The following is an 11,674-nucleotide window of genomic DNA, read 5'->3' as shown; positions in this document are numbered from 1 at the left end:
AGGTTTTTATGTTGTCATTTTCCTGTCCTCTTGAAATCATTAATAACATAAACTATTTACATTTACTTCAGTTATTTAAAAAAATCCTGATGTTTTCTGCGAAAAGTAAACGTCTTAGGCCAAAATGTTAAATTAAAGTAATGTTAAATGCTGTAAAATGGTAAAATTGTCATTATTCTGCCTTATATATTCCAGGACATTAACACAGTTATAAGAGAAAATTTTAAACACTACAATGTATCGAGGGAAAGCAAATATTAACCTAATACCCAGTTTATGAAAGATTGTAATATGCTCGTATGTAATTAAAGTTATTTATTTACTTAATGATTGATTATTACACACAATTTTATTCTGTACATATCAACAGCAAAAATATTTTTGATTCTTTCTACAGTAGATAAAAGAATTAAATTTAAACAAATCATGATCCATCTAACGCAAAGGCGTTAGGTTATTTTTTTTCAAAACACAGATAGTTAAAAATATAAAGGATTAAGTAAGAACATCACTGTACAATTTAATTCTGTCATAGTCTTTAAACGCTGCTTGGGTGTATAAATTAAGGAATGTAATAAGGTTGTAAAATAAAATGATTTGAAATATTTTATATTTAAATAATATAATAAAAAAATTTCCGATGTAAATTATTACAAAATTAATTTTAATGTAAATTTTTATAAAATTAATTAAAAAATTCCTAAGATTATCAATTTTTTTGTAGGAAAAGTTTTTGAAGTCGTTCATAAAGATATTAAAGTTAAATTAATTATTCGTGCTGGCAAAGAGACTGATAATCACTTTAAGTGACCCGGGAAAAAAGACTGTGTAAAAATTTCTTAGGACAACACAAATTCAAAATTTTCTGATCCTTACCCAATATCTTCCAGGCATTTTGCTTCCTCTGAAAACTTCTAGAATAATGAAATTTTATAATTTTTTTTTTTTTTTTGTTTTCTTCGTTTTAACTGTTTCTCTGCAAATTAAAGTGTAGTAAAATTAAAAACTATCTCATTGGGTGTGTTACTCTCTCACTTTCATTATACTTAACTAATTCGTCAAAATTGTTCACAATAATTATTTTTGGAATTTATTTACATAAAAAGTTAAAATTAACTTCCCAACTTTGTCTTTTTTGAGTTTCTTAAGTTGAGTTACATACTATTAGCTTAAAATGACTGTTTTCTTAACTTCTAAGCTGATATGTCATTTTCCTGGCCTTCTAGTCATTTTCCTGTCATTCAATTTCTATTTTTTTTTTTTTTTTTTTTTTTGAGCAAATGCCAATGAACTACACTGCTGTCTCTAAGATATTAATAAATGTAACTAAATAAATATACGAAAAAATATTGATGATTTTTAAGACTTTAAATATGAAGAAATTTTATTTTTTCTTCCGAATTGTCATGTTTCCAAAGAATCACCCAGTTATACTTTAAACATTCTTTTCTTTTTCAGCTCATTATACATGTTTGTATTTAAAATATGTTAGAACACAAGCCGAAGAGTAAAATTAATATACCTTTTCTAGTAAATTTAAGTTTTTAATTTATTTTTAAGTTAAACTTTAAAATTTTTTGTTTATTCTATTTCATTGTGGGAGCATTTTAGGGGAAAGTCCCCATTATCTGCTTACATCCAATCATTCAATTTTTGCCTTTCGTTTATATTATTCAAGTGATTATTGCAATCATTTTATTTCCTTATTTTTCGGATCAGATACCTTTTGTAATAAAATGTACATTGAAATGGCCTGCCTCACAATTCCTTTCGGGTTCCATTCTCAATAACAGCCCATTGTAGAGATATCCTAACAAAACTATCTCAATTGTTCTACATTTATTGCAAACATAGATATTTATTTCAAGAAAATGATAACATTATCAGCCAAATTCAAACAATTATTTATAAAATTGTATTTTATTTCATTTCTTCTTTTTATTATTTATTTTTTTGTTTTGCATTTTTACTTATTTCTTTGTTTGGTATTTTTATTTATTTATTTATCTATTCATTACTTTATTTATTTATTTATCTATTCATTATTTTACTTATCTATTTATCTATTCATTATTTTATTTATTTATTATTTTTATTTATTTATTTATTTTATTGTTTATCTTTCATGAATAATAATTGTGCGTACTTACCTTGTCTACTGCTCATGGAACTGAAACATTAACGTATGAGTCAAAAGCAATTAAAATTGAGATTATATTTATTTTTATAATAAGCTGCACATTGAAACAAAAAAAAAATTTAAAAATCAATTTTCTTTAAATGCTTTCTGAAATAATATTTTGGCGTTAATAGAATAATCATGGGAAAGAATGAGTTGTCAGGCCACTTCTGTCTCAAAATGTATCATGAAGCACGTTAAAAATATAATTTAAAAGATCAAAAGTAATTCATTGGAGATTAATATTAATATAAAATTATTCTCGTGTTTTTTGGGGGTTTTATATATATATATTTAAAATTAGCTTTGGGTAAGTAATTGAATACTTATGAAATTATTTCTGGACAAATGATTTTTATAATTAAAAGCAAAAAAAATTTCAATTCCCTTAAAAAATTCTCGAGATGTAGAAAAATACTCAAAAGTGAAATTAGCATTAAGGGGTTCAAACTTTCAACCGCTTTTCTGACCATAATATTTTCCAGCTTCGCTTCATATTTTTAAAGTCATTAATCTAAGTCCATCAGGAATAAAAAGACATATTTTTTCAGAAAAAATAAATTTTTGTGTCTCACTTCCTAGAAAAAAAATTTCGTTTGCACTAAATAATCGCTATATTTGAGGTCACCCCTGTGAATCATTAAGTGTGAGTGAATGAAAAACTGATCATTGAGATCAAAATTTAATAAACTGATTCCGTGCTGTAAGCTGAAATCTCGAATATCTTGTACCTCATTAAATATTTGTAAAGAGTAAATAAATGTTTTCAAAATTTCACACAGATCTCAATTTCACTTGGTTTTTCAGATCTGTGTTTGTAATATACTACGTAAGAAAGAGAAAAATAAAGGCTATGTATATATACAAAAGAATTTTTTATTCACCATTCATAAAATAACAAATGTGATGCATCAGTTCAATGAAATATAAGACATTAAATGCAAATGTATAATTATCTGCAAAGTTTAAATAGTTCTACACACAAGGAATTAGAAAAGCAAAAATTTTCAAACAACATTTAGAAGAAATGAAATTAATCTAAAACAAAAATCTGATAAAGCATTTAAAATGAAAACTAAGTTATCAATATTAAAAACGTGATATGCTTTTGAAGTATTATTTTCTAAATTTCGTATCGTGATAAAATATTTGCATTCAATATTTTTTATAAAGCTACAAGTATCTTAGCTGAAAAAGAATGTTTTTAAATATAATAGTTATGAACAGTACAATACTAACTAAACAAACAATAATATTTCAAAACAAATAGTGAAATACAAGCAAAAATAAAATTAAAATAAGAAACTCATGACACAATTTAACATCAACTTGTTTATAGTTAAAATTATGGAATGTAGTACCCTAAAAGTGTCATTTTTGCTTAGTCATACTCTTACTTTTGTAGGCACAGACAATTTAACATTTTCCACAGGGTGTTTCGTAAAGAACGCTCTTAATATGCATAAGTAAGAATCGATATCAAAAATGAAATTAAAATCACTTGGACACGTGAGCCACAAATGAAGGAATAAAAACGCAACTAAAAGAATAAAAATACAATTTAAGAAACATTTAAGTAGCGAAATCCAAATATAGTTAACATCAAAGCAAATTAAATTAGAGGGTGAGACTTGAAAGTGCTTTTAAAAATCTTCTTTCAACTCCTCTGTTTCTTTCCGAAATGTCTTGTTATTTATTGCATCTTCCTTCCTGTTCAGTGGGGTTTGTCAACTTTTTGATTGAGTAGTTAGTTTCTCCTATGTTAAATATTAATTTGCGCCACTCCATGTGCATACATTTTTATTTTCTCCTTTGATAAGAATTCTCAAAATACACACAAAGAGCTGCCTTTTCAGAACACCCAAAGTTAATAATTTTTAAAAGTGACGGTAAAAACGGCTTCGAAAATGAGTTATTTGTAACAAAACAGTGCTTTAGTAAACCTGTACTTTAGATTTGAAAATTAGTTTTTAGTGAAATAAGATATGCCAAAACGATTTTGAATCTTAAATAATTACAAACGATTAGTTTTGTGTCTGTTGAGCTTACTTTCCGTGCATAAAATGTAATTGCATTTACTTCTTAATAAGAGGACGACCCAATCTACTGTGTACTAAGCAACCTTTTTTTTTTTTAAGTGAACATTATGTTAAATTAAGTCACATGAATACATCCATTTTGAAAAGGATTCTTCAAAAGTTCTTCGAACCTAAAGTTGAGAACACTTCAGTTGAAATAGTTGATGTTTATGAACATATAATCTAATGAGAGAAAAAAGTTGAATGAGTCTCTTTAGTATGTGTATTCTCTTTCGTCTTCCCTCATGATACAGAACAAACATCCAGAAAATATCAGACACAGAACCTACAGGGGAAAAGTATAACAGTAAAACTACAAAAGAACAGCTTTAAAACACAAGAACTCACATTAAAACACTTGAAAACTACATTATACCTTAGAAGGAATAAGATTAGAACACAAAAATAATAACGCAAAATAAAAATTACATTCTAATTCAAAAAGGAAAGCCTGATATTCTTATAGTGTTGAAGTCACGGGGATGGCTGAATCGAGAAACTATCCGCTAAGAATTTTACTACGGTAAATAGATCTTTCGCACTAAGGACTTCAATTAAAAATATCTATATAATATTTCTAATAAGAATATTTTTTGTAATTTTTAAATAAGAATAATAAGGTATGTTTTTGACGTATGAGACAATGATAATCAAAACAAAATTAATTAAACTATAATAATTAAAACTAGCTATTTAAAAAAAACTAATGTAAAAGTTAGCATAAAATAGTAGTTGTGCAAAACTAAAAAACATCAGAGCTGCTAATGAACTAACAAACACGAAAAAATGTATAAATTTTTTATAAATAGAGTCTATTTTAAATATATCCTTTCCACCACCCTGTTACAAATAGTAATTCATTTGAATAAACTATTTTCACTGAAAAAATATTTCTTTTTAATTTATTAATTTTATTATAAGTTTATAATATATTTTAAATATAATTTAATATATTTTAAATTGATTTAATATTATAGATATTTTAACGTTGTAATACTTCATTTATTGTAATTTTTTTAAGTTTTGATTTAGCAGCGTTGCAATTTTTGTTTCATTTATTTATTCGTTACTTTTATTTAATTATTTAATGATTTGAGCTGTGTGATTTTGCGTTTGGCATGTTGACTTCCATATTATCTGTAACATATTTTCTCCTTTAATATCGTTTTTTATATCCTTTTGGTAGGTAACCTATCCACTGAAACTTTTTTTTTTTTTTTTGCAAGAGCATTTTTTTTTTAGTCTTTTGATTGATGCTGGTTGAAATATTTTCATTTCTTTCGAAAACTTGGTTTTGAATGTAATATCGCTGCTTCAAAACTAAAACGACGCATCTGCAAGCATTACACGTTGGCAGATGTGTCGTTTTAGTTTTGAACCAGCGATATGTTTGTTAAATCATTTAAAACTTCGATTTTTTTTTCAAAAATATTTTGTCTGCGTTCTTTGTCGAATTCGTGTCAATTAGTTGTGATATTCTATTCATCTCTTCTTTAATATTTTGCACATCGTCGTCTGATGCCATTTCTTCTATCAAAATAAAATTATTCTCATCAAAATTTTGGTCGGAGAATACTGTTTCTTCTTGACCATGTTGGTCAGTATTGCTTTTAATTTACTCTTCTTAGTTTCTAAAGTTTAAGAAAAAATATTTTGTGGCACATTTTTCACCTAAAGCTATCGAAGCTAACTGGTGTTTAATATAGTAATTTTTTCGAATTACAAGAATTTAGTTGATTCGACAATATTAACTGATAATTTCTGGAACTGATATCTCATTAGCTAGCCTGTAGATAATTTACGATATTTGTAACATCAATCAATCACATAGAAAATTACTGCTGTAATTACCTATCACGCAAATTTATCCTTCTTAATAAATAAAATTAGATTTTTCATGTCTGCATTCAAGAAATTTTTTTCATGAAACTCTCTAGCTAAAATATTTCATACAAGGAAATTAAAAACAATAATTAACTATGTAGTGTTATATTACTAACAGATGCAAAATTCAATTAATTGGAACAATTTAGAGACTAATTTGATCTACAATTTTATTTGGAGGAGCTTATCATATTTATACTGGATTGATGGAAATTAATTAAAATAATTCTACTTTTTTTTCTTATTGAATATTCCGTTTCTATTTTACAATTAAATAAGAACTATTTTTATAAAGTTGCTCCATTATTCCTTTCAAATTATGCGTTAATTTTTAAAAAAAAGTACAGCGTCATTATTATAGTACTAAGAAAATCATAAAGTTGCCTTAGAATATTTTGTAAATCGATCACAGTTTCAAAGGAATATTCAGCAATAAAAAAATCTTACGATTAAAAAACAGTGATTTTTATAATTTTTAATAAATCTTCTGATACAATTCATGTTACAGATGTAAGAACGAACGCATTTTCTCTTACAAAACTAGTTTTAAAATAATTCAATAGTTTTTTAGTTTCGTCAATTTCAAAATAATTTACATATATGTATTGAATACCTGACTGTGTCTGTAACAAAACTGAGAAGAGCTTAACATTTCTTTGCATCAATAGCTTAGCTTTTTAATTGAAGTAGAAAATTGTTTTTTTTTCTTTTCCTTTTTTCAATTATTATTCATTAATAAGTAAGCTAATCTCTCGAAACATTTTTATTCTCCGAATTTAATTTATGAATTAATTATATTATATATCTTTGAAGACCCTAAATAAACTTTATTGTTATGTTTTATATAGTTATTTATAAACCATGGTAAATGTACCATCGAATACAAAAAAAAAAAAAAAAAAAAAAAAAAGCATCGATTTAAAACATACAACTGACAACAATAAATCATGACTCTTTTTGTTATTTTGAAGAGCAAGACTAAAAAAAATGTTTCTCTTTTAAGAACCTCTCTTCCTATTCCTCCTCGCGGCGGTGAAGCTAAGAATCACACCGACTCTGAGAAAGAAAGAAAAAAAAATTGCCAAATAAGATAGTGAAACGCCGCTGGATTGGAAAATCGCCATCCGGAGACTTTGCAATGTCGGCTTTATTGCCTGTGCCTCCGAAATGATCAAGTGCCAAAAATAGTTCGAAACATTTCAAATAACATAATTTTTCTATATAATGCTTACTTTACCTGTATTAAAACAGAACCTAACGCGATACCTCCCAGTGCACCTGCTTTTTGTTCCAAATACCGTCGTATGTTTTCACCACAACCTGAAAAATAAAATAAAAATTTTATTATTATAACATAGTTCGTGTCGTAAAATTTCTTCAGAATTAAAAAAAATTCAGTTCAATTGCATTCTCGAACATTACGATTTACTAAAGTGGGTGAAGTCTTCATAAATTTAGAGAAGGAATTTTAAGGTAAAAGAGTAGATAAAAGTGTCATTCCCGTGACCACCTCCATTAATATTTCAGAAGACGTGTCAAAAATGAAATTAAAACTGCACGCATGCTAGGTGCCGAAAAATTACATCTGCTTAAAGTAACAATAGCGATTTTAAAATCTGCCAAACTACTATTAAAGAAGGCGGGATTAAAACAATAATAATTTCTTAAAATATCAATAATTTCTTAAAATATCAATACACAAGAACATACATATATTTAGAAAACTTAACATTAACTTAACATTTCAATATTTTATAATTTGTTTTGTTATACTTACAAGCCTATTTGTCACACTCACAAAAAAAAAATTCCAAACGTTTTCCCTAATAGTCAACTGAAAAAGAGCTTTTTGTACTATTTCAAAAATTCAACGAAATTTAAATATAATTACAGAATAGAACATTTTCTGAAGAAGAAAAAAAATTTCTTCATTCAACTACACTCAGCCAATAACATTCAACAACACAACTAATTTTCTATATTTTAGTGATTAACAAACCAAAGGTAACTTCCTTGCATTATAAAGGATTAATTCGATTCTTGATAACTAGATCAAATTAAACCGGTGGTCAACTTGACACCAATTTTTACCAGGATGATTTCTTGAAATAAAATTAAGTGTACGAGAAATGCACCTATGACGGCGATGGTTTGAAAAAATTGGAATTGTTTTTACGTTAATAGATTTTCCTGGAACAGAAACATACCACCGTATTTTATTGTCAGAATCACCGACAATTTATTGTTGCATAAAATATTGCTACGAGAATAATTATCTACACAAAAAGCTTTTAGTAAGTGACAGCATTTCCTAAGTTATGTTTTTTTATGAAAAATTTCTGCAGCAAAATGTTATTTACTTACACGTAATAGATTGGATTGTCCAAATCATGCAACATACGCTACGATTATAGTTTTTTTTCTTCCGTAAATTTATTATTTAAAATAATCTGATGACATAAGCTGTTAAATAGAGAAGTATGTTGCATAAGTAGCGAATATTTAATGCTTATCAAGAGCAATTAAGTTTTTCTTTTAACCTTATTTGGAGAGCCGAATGTATGACGGCACAAACTCAATAGAAGGTATCATATCTTTTGTTGTAATTCGTATTTTCAGCAAATGGTTTTGAAAACTCAGATTTATATTTTATTTTGCAATTTGTTCGTATACAAATTACTATTCAAATTCATTTAATTTAAAGCTTTTTTAAAAAATTTGAAAAGCGTTTATTGAACTTCAGTCGAAGTTCTAATAGTATAAATTCTAATATTAAAATAAAAAAAATAGTTTACCTTCATAATCTCAATGTAAATATTAGAACTATACTCTTACTCATCTTAACAAAAAGTAAGTTTTTTTAGAGGAAATTAATATCTTTCAGGAAGACAAAAGAAGAAACTGAAAACCAAAGAATACATTTTATTTAAAGTAAAACTACAAAGCTTTGTCTGAATGGATTAAATTGTCTTAAGTAGTTTGTGCTTTTATAAAATATATTTAAATAGATTAATTCTTGTATTGAATTAATTTTACATTAAATACAATTCTGATAAGATTTATTAAAGTTAAACATTATTTTTGATTTCAATTCATTATTAACTAAATTTATATCCATACATTCTTTCAGAGTGATACATTTCAAGATTTTTTTTAGTATTAAAACTACAATCTATTTGAAATAATTTAAATTATAAAAACATGCTATTGTGATTTTCTCATAAAGGAGGAGTTAGTCTAAGCACTGTTATTCTTGCACTGTTACACTTTCATTGCAAGGTTAGTTTTCTTTTCATTTTGATACCTTTCAAATGTTTTTGAGTTTCAAGTGTACTCTTATCCAGAGCCTGACTAAGGCAGGGGCAAACGGGACAGTCACCCAGAGCCCCCACATCTAAGGGGGCCCCCAAACCGAATAGAGAGTTTATTTTACATCTCGTTCTGTAATGAACGTTTCTTTTAAGCAAAATATCAGTACAGTGTAAAATCAATCAGTTTTATTTTAGCTTCTTCATTAATCTATCGTATGAACACAATCTATATTTCGTAAATCCATGGCTTTCCAGGACGGAATTCAACTTAAATTTCACAACCATGATGGACAAATTTGGCCAATCAAAAACCTGCATTTTTATATTTCGCAAAATGTGTTATGCTTACAAAAATACAGGTTTCTGATGGGTTGACAAAGTTAGGTTCTTCATTACTGAAATATTGAAGCAGAGGGTAGCCCCAAAGAAGTTTTTGCCCCGGGCCCCAATCAGGCTAAGTCAGACCCTGCTCTTATCTGTCTTAAATGTATTTAATTTTTTAATATAAATGTACTTTAGAAACTTTCGTGACTGAATAGGCAGTGGCGTAGCGAGGGGTGGGCAAGGGGGGGCATCATGCCCCGGGCGCTACTCACAAAGGGGCGCCAAATGGTCCGCAAAACAAAAAATTGCTGGATAATTTTTTTTTATTATAATTGATTTCTGGAAAATATATTTTAAATTAGTGCCAGTGTAATATAATAAATGTTAATTCATAAATATTATTCATAATATTTAATTCATATTATATTAAATTCATATTAAATATATTTCAATATTTAATTCACGTCCTTGTCATCGCGCTCTGCTTAGAATAAAAATGAAATGTTATTAAATGTTGTATATAAGTTTAATGTCAGCATAAATTATATTGTTTATTTCACTATGTTATTACCTTTCAAGTTCAAAGCATTCTTGGTAAGTAATAAATCAAATAAGATTACTTACTACATCTATTCGACGATTCTATTATTAAGTGAATAGAGTATGAAAAAATTTGTTAACAGGAAAATTTGTTGTTCTCATATTTGTCACCACAAATGAATTCATTCATCTTCTGGCGTCCCGCAGAGGACTGATCGTTAAGACACGGTTCCCAGCAGATCACCGATGTCAAGCATCACTGGCTGCGGTCAGTGTGCGGGTGGGTGATCCACTTGGGTCAGTCTGCGCAGGGACCGAGGGTGTGCGGTATTGGTCCTCGTTAAACTGTGCTACCGTAAAGTGCTCGACTTCGCGTGCAGGTCGTTGGGCTACCGAAGCGGGGTGCCATCCCCTCCGCAGAGGATCAAAATTGTGATGGCATGTCTTCGGATCATCCTCAGGGATGTTTCCCAGACCGTCGCCAATAGCCCATTGTTCAGCTCTAGTGCGACGTAAATGAACTACAACAACAACATCATCTTCTGGCATCTACAGTTCGAAATCAACTAATAAACGATATCAAACGAAATAAATATTATGGACTTTTGTTTGATTCAACTCCTGATATGTCTCATCGAGAACAAATGTCCCAAGTCGCTAGGCCGATGCTGATTTTATCAATAAGAAATTTTCCATCAAATAATCTTTTTTGAGTTTTATTGAAATACATGCTAAAGATGCAGCCTCGATCGAAAATACAATTTTCGAGAAATTAAATTACGATGAAATTTCATTAACAAACTGCAGATCACAATGTTGCGATAATGCTGCCGTGATGGCAGGTCACACATCTGAAACGCGATGGAGCGCCACCGGAGCGGTTATCGTTATCATCTATGGGCTATAGAATATAAAAGAACTAATAGAAAAATTAGCAGAGCACACTACCACTACAAGTGACAACAGAAGTGAAGCTACAATTCTGTTGTAAAATATACTAACCTTTAGTTTTGTAACTTTAGTTCATTTCTGGTACGAAATCTTAAGAAGGATTGATCGTGTGCAGCTCAGATTACAAGATCCTAGAATGAATTTTAGAGAAGTGTTCCATGATCTTGAATCATTAGCGACTGAAATTTGAGACGAGCTCTGTAAGGAGGCAATAGAAAAAGCAGTCTCTTTGTGAAAAATGGGATATGGATACAACAATACGTGCCTGGAGAATTGGCTATGATGGTCATTCAACAGAAAGTGAAATTTCCCCGCGTTATGGAAGGAAAGCACTTTTGATCGTCTCCATCAAGAAATGTGTAAACGATTAAGTGACTTTAATTTCAAATTTGGATTTCTACAAGACG

General features: G+C 28.2%; 1 protein-coding gene across 1 annotated transcript in view; it reads right to left on the bottom strand.

Moving 5' to 3' along the window:
- Nucleotides 1-3,035: 3,035 nt before the first annotated feature.
- Nucleotides 3,036-11,674, bottom strand: part of LOC107449299 (CD9 antigen) — a 28,352-nt gene continuing 19,713 nt past the window's right edge. Inside the window, exons 6-7 of the mRNA XM_043052125.3 lie at nt 7,379-7,461; nt 3,036-4,543 (exon numbers count right to left, since the gene is read on the bottom strand). Of these exons, the coding sequence (XP_042908059.1) occupies nt 4,472-4,543; nt 7,379-7,461 (155 nt within the window). The 3' untranslated portion in view covers nt 3,036-4,471. The remainder of the gene's footprint in view (nt 4,544-7,378; nt 7,462-11,674) is intronic.

Source organism: Parasteatoda tepidariorum, chromosome 6, assembly GCF_982258835.1.
Source record: "Parasteatoda tepidariorum strain Cologne lab strain chromosome 6, Ptep-v5.0, whole genome shotgun sequence".
NCBI lineage: Eukaryota > Metazoa > Arthropoda > Arachnida > Araneae > Theridiidae > Parasteatoda > Parasteatoda tepidariorum.
Note: the sequence above shows the minus strand (reverse complement) of the source record. Positions and strands in the feature narration are given on the sequence as shown.